This window comes from Scyliorhinus canicula, chromosome 12 (assembly GCF_902713615.1).
Source record: "Scyliorhinus canicula chromosome 12, sScyCan1.1, whole genome shotgun sequence".
In the NCBI taxonomy this organism is placed as follows: Eukaryota; Metazoa; Chordata; class Chondrichthyes; order Carcharhiniformes; family Scyliorhinidae; genus Scyliorhinus; species Scyliorhinus canicula.
Window position 1 is genome coordinate 149,882,849 of NC_052157.1, and position 20,509 is coordinate 149,903,357.

Here is a 20,509-nt window from a genome sequence, read left to right on the forward strand (position 1 = left end):
TAAAGGGAAACAGGTTGAACTTGGGATGTGCCTTGTTTTGGGTAGAAAGGAAACAAAGTAGTGCTAAAATTTCATGGTACATTGTACACACACAGGTCCTTCCATAGAGAGAAATGGCAGGAATGTTTATCGTCGTGGGGCTGTTTGATGAGAACACAAGCGATGGAGCCCGTAGACAGAACGATTCAACTATTGCTTTCAACTGACAAATAGCAGCAGATATAAAAGTCCCAACATTCCTGAGCATAATGGGGGTAGGGAGGGGGGATATTTAACCTCCTTATGAATCTGGTACAGATAGAAAAGCCAAGCACAAAATTCACAGTGAAAGTTTGGCAGGGCCACTATTCATCAAAACCTTTAGTCATTGTAGAAAGGTTCAGGTTTCATAAGCGCAACCAAGAAGAAAGTGAATCGATTACACAATTTGTAGCTACCCTGAAAAGACTGGCTGAACACTGTAAATTCGGGGATGTGTTAAATGATACCACCAGAGATAGATTAGTCTGTGGTTTAAGGAGCAAAGCTACTCAAAAGTGGTTGTTAACTGAAAGCAACCTGACCTTAAACGAAGCTTTGGAAGTTGCTGTATCTATGAAATTAGCAACCAACAGTTGAATTCAAGCACAAGAATTCACAAGATGTCAGCTGAGACTAGAATGTAAACACAGACTTACACTCACAAAACATGATACAAAAAAGTATGCGAGAAGGAACTCGATTCACAATCTGAAGACCAACTGTCATTAAATGTATTAGTTATTATTGGTGCAACAAATCAATATTGGGTCAATTCATTCTGGATAGTCAGCTGCCGAATATCGAGGTGGACATTGGGGCAACCATCTCGCTGGTGCCAAAAACTGTTTATCAAGAAACGCTCTGGCAGATTCCTCGGCAACCCTCGAAGATAATGTTAAACACCTACACTGGCGAAGTGGTTCCATTGAGGGGCCGTATTGATTTAATAGTGTAATTAGATGGACAGACGGCAAATTTGTCCTTGCACATAGTCAAGTGCAATTATCCGGCACAAATGGGAAGAACTTGGCTAGGAAAAGTCAGAATAAATTGGGCTGAGGTAAATCTCATGACAGATTCCGAATCAGGCCTACCCAAAGTCTTGAAGAACATGCCATTGGGGCTGGTTTAGCACACTGGGCTAAATCGCTGGCTTTGAAAGCAGACCAAGGCAGGCCAACAGCACGGTTCAATTCCCGTATCAGCCTCCCTGAACAGGCGCCGGAATGTGGTGACTAGGGGCTTTTCACAGTAACTTCATTGAAGCCTACTCGTGACAATAAGCGATTTTCATTTTCATTGTCTTCAATGGTGAGCTGGGAACCACAAAGGATACCTCAGTAAAACTGAGGTTCAAGGAAGAAAGTTGGGCGAGATACTTAAAAGCTAGATCAGTGTCATATGCAATCAGACCTAAGGTAGACGCAGAATTAAAATGGCTGGTCAGAATGGGAATCCTTGAGCCCATTAACGTGAGTGATTGGAATACGTCGATCATACCGTGATGAAAAAAAGATGGATCTGTATGCATTTGTGGCAATTTTTAAATCATTATTAATCCTGTACAGTGTGCATTGCAGTACTCTCTACCCCTGATTGATGACCTATTCGCTGGGTTGGTTGGAGGTCAACACTTCAGTAAAATCGACCTCAGGGAAGCAGACCATCAAATGAATGTGGTTCAGGATTCACAACAGTTCTTGACGATTTTGACACACAAAGGCTTATTTCGATACAAAAGATTATCATTTGGCATCACTTCAGCACCAGCGTTGTTCCAACCAGCTACGGAGGATTAGATGAAGTCCAGTGTTACCTGGATGACATCTTGATTACTGGGAAGAATGAGGAAGAATATCTCTACAATCTAGAGGCCACACTCCAGAGATTAGAAGATTATGGATTAAGAGTCCGAAAAGACAGATGTGAAATTTTCTAGTCTTCAATTGAATATCTGGGTCACGATATTGATTCCAAAGGACCCACTTTCGAAAGTCAAAGCCTTTAACAAGGCACCCGTCCTCAAAATGCCAACCAACTTTGATCTTTCTTAGGTTTACTAAATTACTATGGAAGGTTTGTCCCTAATCTGGTGACTATTCTCAAATCCTTGCACAATTTACTGTGTCAAAATAAAAACATTGAAATGAGGGGATCAAAGTGAGACAGCATTTCTGCAAGCCGAAGAGAAGTTCTGACGGATTCTGAATGAAAAAAAAATGAAAATCACTTATTGTCACAAGTTGGCTTCAAATGAAGTTACTGTGAAAAGCCCCTAGTCACTACATTCCGGCGTCTGTTTGTGGAGGCTGGTACAGGAATTGAACCGTGCTGCTGGCCTGCCTTGGTTTGCTTTCAAAGCCAGCGATTTAGCCTTGTGCTAAACAGCCCCTGGCTGTTCTGATCCAAATTTACCCCTGCAACTGACATGTGACATATCACCTTATGGGGCTGGGCAATGGTTTCCCAAATATTGCACCCAGGTAAAGAGAAGCCAATAGCCTTTACGTCAAAGACCTTGAATAAAGTTGAAAGCAATTATGTTGTAAGGATCCTCCTGTTCATTCCTGTTTGTCCCTTGTTTTTTTTCCCTTTTACTTTCTGTTATTCTGCTATTTCAAATCTACTTCAATAGGCACAATTAATGTGCCCATGTCTTTAAGATGGATTTCACCTTTAATGAGTGTCTGGTAAACTGAGGATTGACTTATGACCTGAGGCAAGGCAGATTGCAAAGAGTTGTTTATATTTTGGATCAGCTGAGTCAAGGGAGATGAGTACTGATTTATTGTGATGGACTTGGCTGTCGGCAGATGGACTGTTTCAAATTGCCAGGCCTTATCAATGGCCCCTGCCAATTGGTCAGGGTATCCTCTGGAATGTTCCTTCCTCTGTGTGATCAGTGTCTAAACGGTTTGAGTAAATTCCGGCTCACGTACAGGAATATGGCACATTTTGCTTTCCTTTAAAAATTTTTTTTAGAGTTTTTTCCAATTAAGGGGCAATTTAGCGTGGCCAATCCACCTAGCCTGTATAAAGGGATCGAACCTGGGACCTCGACGCCGTGAGGCAGCAATGCTAACCACTGCGCCACCGTGCTGCCCTGTACACTTAACAACCCAAGTTTCTCCCGCATTGCTAATGGTTAAACGTTAACTAAACATACATTCGATTTGCTAAAACCACCAGAGACAAAATAAATTGTTGCGAAAGAACAGCAGGAATAGGTCATGCGCCGGGAGAACAAGGTGAAACATCGTACTTTTCGCCAGGGTCAAGAAGTTCTGACAAGAAATTATACCTCAAGTGAAAATTAATTCATGCCACAATCTTAGCACAGATAGCACCGGTCTCCTACACTGTACAAACCCAAGATGTATTGACTTGTTGTTGGTTGATTTTTCATGTTGCTAATTGATTGTTAATGTCCTGTTTATAGTGTCAGGGTTCTTTGATTTATACGGGGAGTACATTTTGTCTATTCACAGTGTTTTAGTGTCTCCCCACAAGCAGCCTTGTAGCTGAACAACGGGGGCACTTTAAGAGAGTGATTGTGTGACATAATTGGCCGTTTGAGTGGGCAAACAGGAGGTCCAACATCTAACATCGCAGCCTGTAGTGCTAATATCTTCTAAATAAAGCTCTACGTTTTTGGTTGAACCTTCAAGGCCTGCAGACTCAATCTTGAATTCATCACTAAACGGTTGCACTGTGAGGAGAGATTGAATAGAATGGACCTACATTCTGTGGCGGATAGAGGAGTAAGAAGTGGTCTCATTGAAACGTACACAATTCCCGGAGGAAAAGTTAAGGAAGACGCTGAACGGCTGTCTCCCCCCCCCCCCCCCCCCCCCCCCCCCACACACACACACACACACTGGAGAGGTGGGAAATAGTGATCACACTCTCAAGATAAACTGATGGTCATTTAGAACTGAATTGAGAACAATTGCTTCACTCACGGTTGTGTACCTTTGGAATTTTCTACCCCAGAGGGCTGGAGTGCTCAGTTGTTGAGTATATTCAAGACTGTAATCAATAGATTTAAAAGCACAGAAAGAATCAAGAGATTATTTGGATAGGGTGGGAAAGTAGGGTTGAGGTAGAGGATCAGCAATGTTAAAGTGAATAGCAAAGCAGGTGCTGGAGGCTGTACGGCTTGTTCCTACTCCTATCTCTCATCTTTTTATGACCCTATTAATTCCACTATCAGAAGCCAATCCTTCACTTGTAAGCCCCTGCTCCCCAAAGCCCTCCCCCTCAATGCCACTTTCTTTCTTTCAAAAACAGCATCAAGAATGATCTTTTTGACCACGAGTTCATTCACCGACCTTGAAATTAACCTTCCTCCTTGCTGGAGAGTTCCACTTCCTGGTTGAGCTCTGAGGGATTTCACCACAGGAGCAATGCCAGTCATTGTGGTTGTTCTTACAAATGATGTGCTGCACATCACTGATCGTATCAAAGTCTGCTGGCAGAAAAATGGCTGAGTGCCTGAAACCACTGGCATTTGGACATTCTTTCAACTGCACATATTGCATTACAACAGAATCGGTATTGACTGTCTCCACCAACATATTTTTCATCTCTCTTATGCAGTGGTGGTCAACTGGCAGCACGGGGTCATATGCGGCCCACCTGGGTCCTGAGTGCTGCCCACAAGACCTTTTGTTAAACATTGTCCACGCGCAGGGTTGCCACATTCCACTGATTTCCATCGGCATTGTTTTTTTGTATCGGTATGATTGAATTGTACACACACAAAACAAGGGCAAGTGAAGTGAGGGGCGTGCTGATTGCTCACAACATTGACTGCGAGAGCTGTGCACTCCCTCTGCTTCCAAAGTTTAAATATTTATTTTGTTATTACCATTTGAAATTGATGACAGTTCTATTAATACATGAATGATTAAGCATTTTCTTCAACTCATTATGAAATATTTGGCATGGATTAAATGTATTCGGTCTTACTCCACAGAATCCCTACAGTGTAGAAGGAGGCCATTCGGCCCACTGAGTCTGCATCAACCCTATGAAAGGCCACCCTACCTAGGCCCACTTCCCCGTCCTACCCTCTGTAACCCCACTTAACCTGCACACCTTTGGACACTAAGGGGCAATTTTTAACGAGGCCAATCCACCTAACCTGCACATCTTTGGACTGTGGGAGGAAACCGGAGCTGCCGGAGGAAACCCACGCAGACACGGGGAGAATGTGCAGACTCCGCACAGTCACCCTAGGCCGGAATCGAACCCGGGTCCCTGGTGCTGTGAGGCAGCAGTGTTAACCACTGTGCCACCGCGCACGGTGATCATGGTCAGTGAACAAGCCTGATTTCAATCTTGTGGCTGACTGAGATGAAGGGTGGGCCACTCATGTGGCCCACTCACTATCCTGGATTGCCCATTATTGCTCGAACGAGTTAAGGTCAGACAGCAGTTTGTAGGGCCCAGTTTACGGGCTGTGAAAGTCAACGAGTTTGAGTGAGTTTAAATCAGCACCGTAATGCATGTTTGAAGAACGATGTACTTATAAAGCTTTTCTTTTCACAAATGAATCCAATGTATCATAAAGGCCATCATTACACTCCAACCATGTGAAACCATTATCTTGATCATCCTGCTGTGCAGATACTTCTTTATAAAATTGCCAGGGCCATGTGTTTGTTGACTATGCATGTTTTATTAATACATCGCTATTATACAATGGGAGTTACAGAAACCACAGCTGAGATCTCCACGAGTCATCAGCCAACACCCTAGATTTGAATGGGTCATGTGTGAGATGTGCGATGGCGACACAGATGCTGTGCACATATAGCAAATTAGAGCTTTTGCCTCACACCTGCCAGTAGGTACCTGCTGGTGGATAATCGGGTAAGGGTTGTCTGTCTTTTCACCGTGATTGTTGTAACTGGCCAAGAGGTGCTGCCTCTGGGGCACGATCCTGTCATACCGGGTTGTAGAGATTATGGTGCCATCCCTGTGATTGGAGCAAAATTAACAGGCATTACTGTCATCTCTTTCTCAACTCAAAGATCCTACATACAAGAGGAAGGCAGGTGTGGTAGCATAGCCCTTTAAGGCGGCAGGCTCAATGGACCACTTGACCAGTCATGTCAAGAGCGTGTGAATCCCGGCCAATAGGGAGTTTGGGCGGGGCACAGGGAGCAGGCTCCCGGGCAGTCTGAACCCCAGAGTTGAAGTGTTAAGACCTGTTATATTGTGTTCTGTGCCTATTTGAGCTGGTTTAGCTCACTGAGCTAAATCGCTGGCTTTTAAAGCAGACCAAGCAGGCCAGCAGCATGGTTCGATTCCCGTACCAGCCTCCCCGAACAGGCGCCGGAATGTGGCGACTAGGGGCTTTTCACAGTAACTTCATTGAAGCCTACTCGTGACAATAAGTGATTTTCATTTTTCATTTATTATCTAACTGCCTTTGTCTTTCATCAATAAACCCCATTGTTAACCACCGGAAGCCTCCAGTGTATGTCTCGAGTCACCACAGCAGCCATCAATCATATATTTAAAGCTATTAATCAAGTAAAAGTTTGAAAATACACAAACCTCAATTCATAACACTCAAATCGTTCAAATCGAATTTTCAGTTTTTTCTTAAGGATTGGACGACTAATCATTTGTTCCTACTCTACTCTTTCCCTTCAGTATTTCCTGAAACATGTTGAATCTGTGAAATTTATGAAAGAGGATTCATGTGAACTAGGTGAGGAAAGATTAATTCCTCAAGGATAAACTTTGTATCTTTGGTGAATGTGACAGGTGTTAAAGGACGAGTCATCGATGAAAATGGTAATCCCATTGACAACATTTGGATTCAGCATGAAGGCAGAGATAATAATATTCCTTTTACCTCCACACAAAACGGTAAATATTACAGAACGCTTCTCCCAGGAAACTACAGTATGAAGGTACAAGTCAAAGAGCTAATTATTGTCTGTTCCCTAATTCACAGGTGCAAATGTACTTAAATTGGACACAAGAAGAGAAACATCATTGCTGCCGAATGTTATGCCCCAAGTGTTTGGGACTCACCCATTCAGTATAATTTAACCCATCATATTGCATTGGAAAGCAATGCTCCAGGCCCATAGAAGCTGTGTGTCGGTCTCCTGGAGATGGGAAAGCCTCCCGTGGTTAAGTCAGAGGCAGGAAACGTAGAAAATAGGAGTAGGAGTAGGCCATTCAGCCCTTCGAGCCTGCTCCTCGATTCAATATGACCATGGCTAATCCTCTAGCTCAACGCCATACTCTCGCACTCTCCCCAGTCCCCTTGATGCCTTTAGAGTCTCAAAATCTATTTCCTTCTTCTATATAGCCAGTGACTTGCCCTCCACAGCCTTCTGTGGTAGAGAATTCCACAGGTTCTTTGCCCTCTCAGTGAAGAAATTTCTCCTCATCTCAGTTCTCAATGGCCTACCCTATATCCTGAGACTGTGACCCCCTTATTCCAGATCCTCCAGCCAGATTAAACAGCATCCAGTCAGCCAGGCCCCATCGGAATTTTACATGTTTCAAATAGATCTCCCCTCATTCTTCTAAATTCCAGTGAATACAAACCCAGTCGACCCAAACTCTCTTCATCTGACAATCCTGCCACCCTAAGAAACAGCCTGGTGAACATTCGCTGCATTCCCATAATGGAAAGTATATCCTTTCTTAGATAAGGAGACCAAAACTGTAGACAATACTCCAAGTATTGGGAACCTCACCATCTGAAGGTTCCCCTCCAAGACACTCACCACCCTGATTTGGAAATATATCGCTGTTCCTTCACTGTCACTGGGGGAATATCTTCGAACTCCATCCCTAACAGCACAGTGGCTGTACCTACACCTCAAGGACTGCAACGGTTCAAGAAGGCAACTCACCACCATCTTCTGAACGGCAACTATGGATGGGCAATAAATACTGGTCTGGCCGGTGACGCCCATATCCTGTAAATGATTTTTAAAAAAAGTTTGATCTCACCAAGACAGTGTATAGCTGCAATAAGACATTCTTGCTTCTGTACTCAAGTTCTCTTGCAAACCAAGAGCAACACATTGGCGCAGTGGTTAGCATTGCTGCCTCAAGGTCCCAGGTTCGATCCTGGCTTGGGTCATCATCTGTGCGGAGTCTGCACATTCTCCCCGTGTGTGCGTGGGTTTGCTCCGGTTTCCTCCCACGGTCCAAAGATGTGCGGGTTAGGTGGATTGGCCGTGCTAAATTGCCCTTAGTGTCCAAAATTGCCCTTAGTGTTGGGTGGGGTTACTGGGTTATGGGGGTAGGGTGGAGGTGTGGACCTTGGGTAGGGTGCTCTTTCCAAGAGCCAGTGCAGACTCGATGGGCCGAATGGCCTCCTTCTGCACTGTAAATTCTATGAAATAAATTATTGTTGACTTTGTCTTATGCTGTTGATATTTTCTAAGTGTCCTGTTATTGCATCCTTTATAATAGATTCTGTGGTGATTGTAGATCTGACTAGATGCAATACAGATTCTAGCATTTTTCCTACTAAATATGATAGGCTAACCAGTTTCTCATTCCCTGTTTTCTCCTCCCCGCCTTTTTTAAATAGCATAGTTCCGTTTTCCACACGTCAATCTGCCGGGATATTCCAGAATCTTCTGAATTTTGGAAGCTGACAAGCAATGGGTGGCACGGTGGCACAAGTGGCTAACACTGGGCTGTACAGTACCAGGGACCCAGGTTCAATTCTGACCTTGGGTGACTATCTGTGCGGAGTTTGCATGTTCTCCTTGTGTCTGTGTAGGTTTCCTCCGGGGGCTCCGGTTTCCCCTCGTGGCTCTGGTTTCCTCCCACAGTCCCAAAATGTGCAGGTTAAGGTGGATTGGCCCTGCTAAAATTGCTCCTTAGTGTCCAAAGATATGCAGACTAGGTGGGGTTACGGGGATAGGGCGAGGGAGGGGTCTAAGTCGGGTCCTCTTTCAGAGGGTTGGTGCAGACTTGATGGGCCAAATGGCCTCCTTCTGCACTGTAAGGATTCTATGGATTCTATTTCCATCTTTAGTATCCTGGATTGTAAATTATAAGGCCCTGGGGATTTATTGGCTTTCTGTTCCATCAATTTCTCCACCTTTTTCTAGTAATACTAATTTCCTTCAACTCCACCTTCTCACTAGACCCTTGGTTCCTCAGCATTTGATGGGAAGTAATTTGTGTCTTCCTCCGTGAAGACCGAAGTAAAGAAGGGGCTAATACGAAAAACCCGCCTGCTTGTGGCGGCTGTCAATTAAGTTCACCAATGAGCAAATGACACCATTTACTGTTGAACCCACCAGAATTTAATGGTGGTTCAATGAGTCACGCCTCTTTCCCATGCCTCCCGAAAGCTGCGAGCAAACCCTGTCAGGTTTGACAACGAGGTGCAGTACCCTCATTTTCAGGCACACGGTCACCAATCAGGGTACCTGAGATCGGGGAAGGGGAGGCCACTGATATTCACTCCCCTGGCCTCCTATCGTTCCTCCCCCATAAGCCCTTCCCCACCACCGCTATTCCACCCTCACTCACTTATGTCCAAAATCCAAGGATGATGTTTGGTGACGTCCCTGCAACACTACCAGCAGCAGCTTTCGCTGCCTGTGGAACTGCTAGCAATGGAGAGCTGCCAGCCCCTGACTGGCCGGCAGGTCTTGGTGGGCAGGATTCGGCTGCTGGGGTCCTGAAGCCTGGAGAAGGCTCGGCGCCGGCCGGTTAAGTGCCTGAGAGCATTTAATTTGGTCTGGCCACCCCCATCAAAGTGACGCAGGATGCCCACCATTTTCTGGTGTGTGGGCCCCACATCCTGAATATTAAATCAGTGCGTTATTTTCTGATTTTAAAAATAACTGTCTTGTGTTCCCACAATGTAAAATGGCACCACTGCGGGACAGTGGAGGCCACACAAAGCCACAACCTCGCCACCTTTTGGGGTCATTACAATAAAGAAGACTTTATGTTACGAATCAGCAAAATCTGACCTCGAAACTGCAGCAAGTTTCACTTATAGGTACAAGGAAGAACTGAAAGAAACTGATAAAGTATTAACTGAAAAAAATAGAGGGAAATGTGTAACAGAAGGATTTACAGAAAAACTGCTTAATATTCAGAGAACCTTGTCTTATGTGCAGAGAATTGCCGCGTAAAATATAGAAATCCACTTCCATATAATTTGAATACTGAATACAGGGTTAAAGGCAGGATTCTTGGAAGTGTAGAGGAACAGAGGGATCCCTCAAAGATCCCTCAAACACGTACATAGATCCCTCAAAGTTGCCACCCAGGTTGATTGGGTTGTTAAGAAGGCGTATCATGTCTTGGCTTTCATTAACAGGGGAATCGAGTTTGAGAGTCGCGGAGGTTTTGCAGCTTCATAAAACCCTGGTTAAACCACATTCAAATCATTATACAAAGGATGTAGATGCTTTGAAGAGGGTGCAGAGGAGATTTACCAGGATGCTGCATGGACTGGAGGGAATGTCTTCTGAAGAAAGGTTGAGGGAGCTAGGGCTTTTCTCACTGGAACGAAGAAGGAAGAGAGGTGACTTGATAGAGGTGTACAAGGTGAGGAGAGGCATGGATAGAGTGGATAGCCAGAGACTTTTCCCCAGGGCGGAAATGGCTGTCACAAGGGGACATAATTTTAAGGTGATTGGAGGAAGGTATAGGGGAGATGTCAGAGGGAGGTTCTTTACACAGAGAGTGGTGGGTGTGTGGAATGCACTGCCAGCAGAGGTGGTGGAGACATTTAAGTGACTCTTGGACAGGCACGTGAACAGCATTAAGTTGAAGGAGAGTAGGTTAGGTTGATCTTAGATTAGGATAAATGGTCAGGGTGCATGGTAGGGTGTTCGCTGGGGGGGTCCACGATGTCCAGGAGGAGTCGTCACAACATCGTGGGCTGAAGGGCCTGTACTGTGCTGTACTGTTCTATGTTCTATAAAGAGAGATACTGATATACAGGAAAAACTGTGATATACAGGGAATCACTGGATAATGTACAGTGTGTAGAGAAACACTACATAATACAGTGAATCGCTGTAATGTGCAGAGAAACAATGTGTAATATACTCCTTGGTTTGACTATAGCTTTGTGGGTGAAGTTTGTGAGTCTGTGGCCAGGATTTTTCAGCCCCCAGAGTTTGTGGTCCCGATGAAGTCAATGGCCATTTACGTTTCTCGTTGGCTGTGCCGCTGTAGCAATTTGCCATGGGGGGAGGGGCACCTTCGGTGGGAACGGAAGATCCCGCCGGCAGATAGAGCCGGAAAATCCGGCCTTTGGCGAGAAGGGAGTAACATTGCTACACATACAAAGATGACTGTCTTTTATTGTTAAAACGCATAAAAGTTCCCTTTTATGTACTGATTCAAACAAGACTTTTATGATTTTGTTATGAAGAACTTTGGGGTGTTTTCCTATGCTGACGGTGTTATCTGAACAAAGAACTGACCACCACCAAGCAAACCACGGTCTTACAAGATGCCTGTTGTTGTTATGCTCAGCACTAAGGGGAAACACCTTCAGTTGCTCACTTTCTGTTTCTTTGCATTCACAGGTTTCCGCCACAGGTTATGAGCCACAGGTAAGGAATGTGCTTCTGCACGAGAGCACGAGGGAAAAATATACAGCAGCGGTCATAGATTGGACACTGAAGGCGAGGCCCTGCAAGCCAGACCCGAGTCATCACAATCACTCTGTACTGGAGCAGTTCCTCAACTGCATCGCTTCGAATTACCCAGGCCTCACGCATCTGTACAGTGTGGGAAAATCCACTCAAAGTGAGAAATCCAATGGCCTGCTTTTGTCACATTGTGCTGTGTCCATGTACTGAGAAGGGGGAGGGGAGGGATCTGACTCCTCGACTGTCCCCAGCGTGGACGCATTGTAAAATTGCCGCTTGCAATTAGCCAGTCCTTGCAGTCAGTGACTGATGCACTATCAATTACGACGAGACGAGAGTAGAGAGTAATCGAGGCTTTATTACGCAGAGATGTGAAGCCTCTCGCAGCTGCTGCCGAAATGGCTGCAGCTTGGTGAGCACACACATTTATACTCCGCCTACTGGGCGGATCCAGCAGGCAGGGATCTACCCCCGTACCTGTAGTACAGGAGCCTTACCGTAATACCTTCGTATGCAGTATATAATCCAACAGTGGTGACTACCACATTCACCCCCTGCTAAAAAAGAGTCCAGCGGGAGTGGTGGAAACTATTTACATACAGGTTGTTAAAAAAATATAAACAGAGTCTACACATTTAGACGGTCGGGCGCCTTGATCCGTCGTTGCGAGCGCCGCAGGTGTGGTGTTGATGCAGGCGTTGGTGACTCCGGGAGCGTGTCGGCCTCATCTTCATCCACGGGTGGGACCAAGGGGAGGGTGGATCATCCTGGAGTGGGGACTGTGGCGGGGTGTGCCGGGGGAAGGGAGGGTGGTGCCGGGTAGATTGGGGGGCGTGCGGGGACCCAGCTGGTGCCAGGTCCCAGAGGGAGACAGTTTCTTGGCGGCCATCAGGGTATGCTACGTAGGCATACTGCGGGTTTGCGTGGAGTAGCTGTACCCTCTCAACCAACAGGTCCACCTTGTGTAGCCGCACGTGCTTACGGAGGAGAACGGATCCTGGAGCTGCCAGCCATGTTGGAAGCGAAACCCCGGAGGTGGACTTCCTAGAGAAGGCAAAGAGACGTTCATGGGGGGGTTTTGTTAGTCGCAGTACACAGGAGCGACCGAATGGAGTGATGGCGTCAGGGAGGACATCCTGCCAGCGGGAGGCCGGGAGATTTCTGGACCGTAGGACGCCAGCTGGACGGCCTTCCAGACCGTCCCATTCTCCCGCTCCACCTGCCCGTTTCCCTGGCGGTTGTAGCTGGTCCTCCTTTTCGACAGAGGAGTGCCGAGTTTCGGAGGCCTGGAGTGTGCGGGAAAAGAATGCTATGGGCCTGCCTGCCTGGTTGAGGGTGGCGGCCAGAGCGACGTCTGATGCATCCCTCTCGACTTGGAAGGGTAACGTCTCGTCGACCGCATGCATCGCGGCCTTGGCGATGTCGGCCTTGATATGGTTGAAGGCCTGGTGAACCTCGGCTGTCAGTGGGAAAACGGTGGAGTGAATGAGTGGGCGGGCCTTGTCCACACAGTTTGGGACCCACTGGGTGTAGTACGAGAAGAACCCCATGCATCATTTGAGGGCCTTGGGACAGTGGGGGAGGGGGAGTTCCATGACGGGGCGCATGCATCGGGGTCGGTCCCTAGAACTCTGTTCTGGACCACATAGCCGAGGATGGCTAATCGGTCTGTGCCGAACACACACTTCTCCTTGTTGTATGTTAGGTTAAGGAGTTTGGCGGTGTGGAGGAATTTGGAAAGGTTAGCGTCGCGGTCCTGCTGGTTGTGGCCGCAGATGGTGACGTTGTCCAGGCACGGGAAAGTGGCCCGCAGTCTGTACCGGTCAACCATTCGGTTCATCTCCCGTTGGAAGAGCGAGACCCCGTTAGTGACGCCGAAGGGAACCCTAAGGAAATGGTAAAAGCGGCCGTCCACTTCAAATACGGTGTACTGATGGTCCGCCTTGCGAATGGGGAGCTGGTGGTAGGCAGATTTCAGGTCCACTGTAGAGAAGACCCGGTACTGTGCAATCTGATTGACCATATCAGATATGTGAGGGAGGGGGTACGCGTCAAGCTGCGTGTACCGATTGATGGTCTGACTGTAGTCAACGGCCATCCTGTTTTTCTCCCCAGTTTTCACCACTACCACTTGGGCTATACAAGGCCTTCCCGCAGCAGCCGCTGGACCTCAGACCCGATAAAGGTCCTGTCCTGGGCACTACTGTCTGCTCCTGGTGGTGACGGGTTTGCAATCTGGAGTGAGGTTTGCAAACAGGGAAGGTGGGTCAACCTTAAGGGTCGTGAGGACGCATACAGTAAGTGGTGGTAGGGGCCCGCCAAATTTCAAGGTTAGGCTCTGGAGGTTGCACTGGAAGTTCAGGCGGAGTAGCAAGGCAGCGCAGAGGTTGGGGAGGAGGTAGAGGTGGAAGCCGCTGAACTCTACGCCCTGGATGGTAATGGTGGCCGTGCCGTACCCCCGGAGGTAAGGGAGATTCTCTGGTTGGTAGGGTGGACTGTGAGGGAACAGCGCCTTACCATATTGGGGTGGATGAAGCTCTCAGTGCTCCCGGAGTCCAGAAGGCAGGAGACCTTGTGCCCGTCGCTTTTCACCATTGTCAACACGGTCGCGAGGTTGTGCGGTCGTGTCCGGTCGATTGTGTCGGAGGCCAGACGTGGCTGGTTGGCGGCGGTTCCAGGAGATGAGCTGCCCGATGAGGTGTCTGACAAGCAGGGATCCTGAGGCGGGGAAGATGGCGGCGCCCACGGGCCACACGTGTCCTGCGGCGGGCAACATGGCGGCGCCCACGGGCCGCATGTTTGAGGCGAGCAAGATGGCGAGTAAAATGGCGCTGCACACGGACTGCACGTGTTGTGAGGGGAGCAAGATGGCGGCACCCACGGGCCACATGTGGTCTGAGGCAAGGATGATGGTAGCGCCCGCCGGTCGCACATGTGGGGGCGCCGGGGCAACAGCGGTGACCGAGCGGGCCTGGCACAGAGCAGCAAAATGTTCTTTCTTACCGCAGGCCTTGCAGAGCGCGCTCCATGCCGGGCAGCGTTGTCAGAGGTGTTTTGACTGTCCACAGAAGTACCACTTGGGTCCCCGAGGGTTGTGTGGTTGCCGTGCAGCGCAGGCCTGGGGTTGGTTGTGGTGGCCGCTGGTGGGGTGCATGGTAGGGTGTTCACTGGCGGGGTCCACGACGTCCAGGAGGGGTGGGCCACGCGGTCAGGGGCATACGCCTTAATATTGCGTGAGGCGACCGTGAGCGAGTGCGCTAGTTTCTTGGTCACCGCGAGGTCGAGGGTAGGCCCTTCTAAGAATCGCTGCCGGATGTAGGCCGACTCTATGCCTGTAATGAACACATCTCTAAGTAGCAAGTCCAAATGTTCAGCGGCCGAAACGGCCTGGCAATCGCAGTCTCTCACTAGGAGTTGCAGCGCACGCCAGAACTCCTCCACAGACTCACCGGCGAGTTGATGCCGCGTGGAGAGGAGGTGCCTGGCGTAGATTTTGTTGGTCTGCTGCGTGTAGCAGCACGGCCTCAGCGTATGTCGGTGCGTCCCGAATGAGGGGGAAGATGTCCGAGTTCAGCCGCGTGTAGAGGATCTGGAGCTTCTGTGCCTCTGAGGGTGGTTCAGTCGCAGATCCTACGTATGCCTCGAAGCAGGCTAGCCAATGTGCGAAGGCCGGCTTGGCGTTGTCTGCTCAGGGTGCAGCTGCAGGTGATCAGGCTTGATGTGGAAATCCATCGTTTTAAAATCTCTGCGTAATCCATTGATGCACTATCAATTACGACGAGACGAGAGTAGAGAGTAACCGAGGCTTTATTACGCAGAGACGTGGAGCCTCCCGCAGCTGCTGCTGCCTATTGGGCAGAGCCAGCAGGCAGTGATCTACCCCAGTACCTGTAGTACAGGAGCCTTACCGTAATACCCTCGTATGCAGTATATAATCCAACAGTGGTGACTACCACAGTGACAGAGTTTGGGGTCATATTTCGATATGTATTGGTGGGAGGATTTTCGAGCCCTGTGACCCATTATACCATTCAACTGTTTATTCGACAATGTTTGCCCCTCCAGAAATCCTTTTCACCTGCTGATCATAATCTACGAAAACCTGCCTGAATTTGCTTCTTAGCATTTGCCCCCTTCTTCTTATGGTCAATGTTTATTTTGGTACATATTAATTAGGAGGAGGAGCAACTCGAGCCTGCTTCGCCATTCAAGGGTCATCGCTTATCTGATTATGGCTTCAGCTCCACATTCCGTTGACCCCTGATAACCTTTGACTCCCCTTGTTAGTAAAGAATCCACCTCTTTCTGCTTTAAAAATATTCCCCGATCCTGCCTCTGTCACTCTCTGTAAAGGAGTTCCAAACGTCACAATCCTCTGAGAGAAAAAGATCTTCGTTTCTTTGTCGGAACTGGGAGACCCCTTGGTCGGTATTCTCAGTTGAGAATCCATTCTGACGCCCAAATCGGGGCTGGCGCCGGGTTGACGCCAGTCAGTCATGATCTGCCCCCTCCAAAATGGCATAATTGCGTCGCACGGTGTTGCACCGGCGTTGGCGTGTCATTGGCAGGCCCCCAGTGAGTCTCCGCCCCTGATGGGCCAAGTTCCCGACCTCAGCAGTTGGGAATGCAACATGGCGGCTGCGGACTGTGTTCGGCGTCGCCAAACTCCGTTGGGATCCATGTCGCTGGCCGAGGGGGGCTTCCACGAGGGCTGGGGAACTGGTGGGGGGCGGCCTGTGGGGTCGCAGATGGCGTGTCAGGGCCGCGCACAGCATGCACCATGTTGTACGGCACGACCGTGGCCAGGGAAACAGCCATCCTCCGCCCATTTTTGACAGGGAAGCCAGGGGTTTCACCGCTGCTAGCACCTGACTAGTCCGGAATCGGTGAGGGGTCACAGCGCCGATTTTATTTCGCACTTAGCCGCTGAAACGCAGAATCCATATTTTAAACCCTTATTTTTAAACTATGGGCTGGATTCTCCGATTCTGCGGCTATGTCCGGAGCATGCGTCTGGTCTACCCACCACAATGTCGGCGGCGCCCCCGTACCGATGCTCCACCTGTTGGGGGGCTAGCAGCCGCGCCACATAAAGCCCCTTCTCAACCTTGGCCCTCCCCTGAGGTGTGCAGACCCTTAGCTTAAATCATCAACAGTCAGCCCTCTCTCCCAAAGGGGAGAGCAGCCTCTGGGAATCCGGCAACATTTACATTTTTTCTACCTTGTTTTTGTTATTATAATTACTTTTCACTTATTATGCTGGCTCGGACATCTACTTATCCCTTGTCAGTTAATTTTTTTCAACAAGAGCTGACTGCAGGACACCATTCCCACACTGCTTCACTGTGACACTGACTACATGACACCGTTCCCAGACTGCCTCACTGCGACACTGACTGCAGGACACCGTTCCCAGCCTGCTTCACTGTGACACTGACTGCAGGACACTGTTCCCAGCCTGCTTCACTGTGACACTGACTGCAGGACACTGTTCCCAGACTGCTTCACTGTGACACTGACTGCAGGACACTGTTCCCAGACTGCTTCACTGTGACACTGACTGCAGGACACTGTTCACAGACTGCTTCACTGTGACACTGACTGCAGGATACTGTTCCCAGCCTGCTTCACTGTGACACTGACTGCAGGACACTGTTTCCAGCCTGCTTCACTGTGACACTGACTGCAGGACACTGTTCACAGATTGCTTCACTGTGACACTGACTGCAGGACACTGTTCACAGACTGCTTCACTGTGACGCTGACTGCAGGACACTGTTCCCAGACTGCTTCACTGTGACACTGACTGCAGGACACTGTTCCCAGACTGCTTCACTGTGACGCTGACTGCAGGATACTGTTCCCACACTGCTTCACTGTGACACTGACTGCAGGACACTGTTCACAGACTGTTTCACTGTGACGCTGACTGCAGGATACTGTTCACTGACTGCTTCACTGCGATGCTGACTGCAGGACACTGTTCCCACACTGCTTCACTGTGACACTGACTGAATGACACCGTTCCCAGACTGCTTCACTGTGACACTGTTCCCACACTGCTTCACTGCGACGCTGACTGCAGGACACCGTTCCCAGCCTGCTTCACTGTGACACTGATTGCAGGACACTGTTCACAGACTGCTTCACTGCAATGCTGACGGCAGGACACGGTTCCCAGCCTGCTTCACCGTGATGCTGACTGCAGGCCACTGTTCCCAGACTGCTTCACTGTGATACTGACTGCAGGACACCGTTTCCAGCCTGCTTCACTGTGACACTGACTGCAGGACACTGTTCCCAGACTGCTTCACTGTGACACTGACTGCAGGACACTGTTCCCAGACTGCTTCACTGTGACACTGACTGCAGGACACTGTTCACAGACTGCTTCACTGTGACACTGACTGCAGGATACTGTTCCCAGCCTGCTTCACTGTGACACTGACTGCAGGACACTGTTTCCAGCCTGCTTCACTGTGACACTGACTGCAGGACACTGTTCACAGATTGCTTCACTGTGACACTGACTGCAGGACACTGTTCACAGACTGCTTCACTGTGACGCTGACTGCAGGACACTGTTCCCAGACTGCTTCACTGTGACACTGACTGCAGGACACTGTTCCCAGACTGCTTCACTGTGACGCTGACTGCAGGATACTGTTCCCACACTGCTTCACTGTGACACTGACTGCAGGACACTGTTCATAGACTGTTTCACTGTGATGCTGACTGCAGGATACTGTTCACTGACTGCTTCACTGCGATGCTGACTGCAGGACACTGTTCCCACACTGCTTCACTGTGACACTGACTGAATGACACCGTTCCCAGACTGCTTCACTGTGACACTGTTCCCACACTGCTTCACTGTGACGCTGACTGCAGGTCACCGTTCCCAGCCTGCTTCACTGTGACACTGATTGCAGGACACTGTTCACAGACTGCTTCACTGCAATGCTGACTGCAGGACACGGTTCCCAGCCTGCTTCACCGTGATGCTGACTGCAGGACACTGTTCCCAGACTGCTTCACTGTGATACTGACTGCAGGACACCGTTTCCAGCCTGCTTCACTGTGACACTGACTGCAGGACACTGTTCCCAGACTGCTTCACTGTGACACTGACTGCAGGACACTGTTCACAGACTGCTTCATTGTGACGCTGACTGCAGGACACTGTTCACAGACTGCTTCACTGTGACACTGACTGCAGGACACTGTTCCCAGACTGCATCACCGTGATGGTGACTGCAGGACACCATTCCCACACTGCTTCACTGCAATGCTGACTGCAGGACACTTTTCCCACACTGCTTCACTGTGACACTGACTGAATTACACCGTTCCCAGACTGCTTCACTGTGACACTGTTCCCACACTGCTTCACTGCGACGCTGACTGCAGGACACCGTTCCCAGCCTGCTTCACTGTGACACTGATTGCAGGACACTGTTCACAGACTGCTTCACTGCAATGCTGACTGCAGGACACGGTTCCCAGCCTGCTTCACCGTGATGCTGACTGCAGGACACTGTTCCCAGACTGCTTCACTGTGATACTGACTGCAGGACACCGTTTCCAGCCTGCTTCATTGTGACACTGACTGCAGGACACTGTTCCCAGACTGCTTCACTGTGACACTGACTGCAGGACACTGTTCCCAGCCTGCTTCACTGTGACACTGACTGCAGGACACTGTTCCCAGACTGCTTCACTGTGACACTGACTGCAGGACACTGTTCCCAGACTGCTTCACTGTGACACTGACTGCTGGACACTGTTCACAGACTGCTTCACTGTGACACTGACTGCAGGATACTGTTCCCAGCCTGCTTCACTGTGACACTGACTGCAGGACACTGTTTCCAGCCTGCTTCACTGTGACACTGACTGCAGGACACTGTTCACAGATTGCTTCACTGTGACACTGACTGCAGGACACTGTTCACAGACTGCTTCACTGTGACGCTGACTGCAGGACACTGTTCCCAGACTGCTTCACTGTGACACTGACTGCAGGACACTGTTCCCAGACTGCTTCACTGTGACGCTGACTGCAGGATACTGTTCCCACACTGCTTCACTGTGACACTGACTGCAGGACACTGTTCACAGACTGTTTCACTGTGATGCTGACTGCAGGATACTGTTCACTGACTGCTTCACTGCGATGCTGACTGCAGGACACTGTTCCCACACTGCTTCACTGTGACACTGACTGAATGACACCGTTCCCAGACTGCTTCACTGTGACACTGTTCCCACACTACTTCACTGTGACGCTGACTGCAGGACACCATTCCCAGCCTGCTTCACTGTGACACTGATTGCAGGACACTGTTCACAGACTGCTTCACTGCAATGCTGACTGCAGGACACGGTTCCCAGCCTGCTTCACCGTGATGCTGACTGCAGGACACTGTTCCCAGACTGCTTCACTGTGATACTGACTGCAGGACACCGTTTCCAGCCTGCTTCACTGTGACACTGACTGCAGGACACTGTTCCCAGACTGCTTCACTGTGACACTGACTGCAGGACACTGTTCACAGACTGCTTCATTGTGACGCTGACTGCAGGACACTGTTCACAGACTGCTTCACTGTGACACTGACTGCAGGACACTGTTCCCAGACTGCATCACCGTGATGGTGACTGCAGGACACCATTCCCACACTGCTTCACTGCGATGCTGACTGCAGGACACTTTTCCCACACTGCTTCACTGTGACACTGACTGAAATACACCGTTCCCAGACTGCTTCACTGTGACACTGTTCCCACACTGCTTCACTGCGACGCTGACTGCAGGACACCGTTCCCAGCCTGCTTCACTGTGACACTGATTGCAGGACACT

At 49.2% G+C, this 20,509-nt stretch overlaps 1 protein-coding gene and 1 long non-coding RNA gene across 3 annotated transcripts in view; one reads left to right on the forward strand and one right to left on the reverse strand.

Moving 5' to 3' along the window:
• Positions 1 to 20,509, forward strand: part of LOC119975028 (carboxypeptidase M-like) — an 81,314-nt gene that overhangs the window by 58,448 nt on the left and 2,357 nt on the right. The window contains exons 7-8 of one of the 2 annotated variants that reach the window (XM_038814487.1): positions 6,802 to 6,950; positions 11,580 to 11,606. In XM_038814487.1, coding sequence (XP_038670415.1) covers positions 6,802 to 6,950; positions 11,580 to 11,606 — 176 coding nt within the window. Of the gene's footprint in view, positions 1 to 6,801; positions 6,951 to 6,994; positions 7,136 to 11,579; positions 11,607 to 20,509 lie in introns of those variants that run through there. The other variant, XM_038814486.1, reaches the window with a different exon arrangement.
• The window catches only part of LOC119975031, a 93,170-nt gene continuing 78,396 nt past the window's right edge, over positions 5,736 to 20,509 (reverse strand). Inside the window, exon 3 of the long non-coding RNA XR_005462643.1 lies at positions 5,736 to 6,004. This is a non-coding gene — a long non-coding RNA (uncharacterized LOC119975031). The remainder of the gene's footprint in view (positions 6,005 to 20,509) is intronic.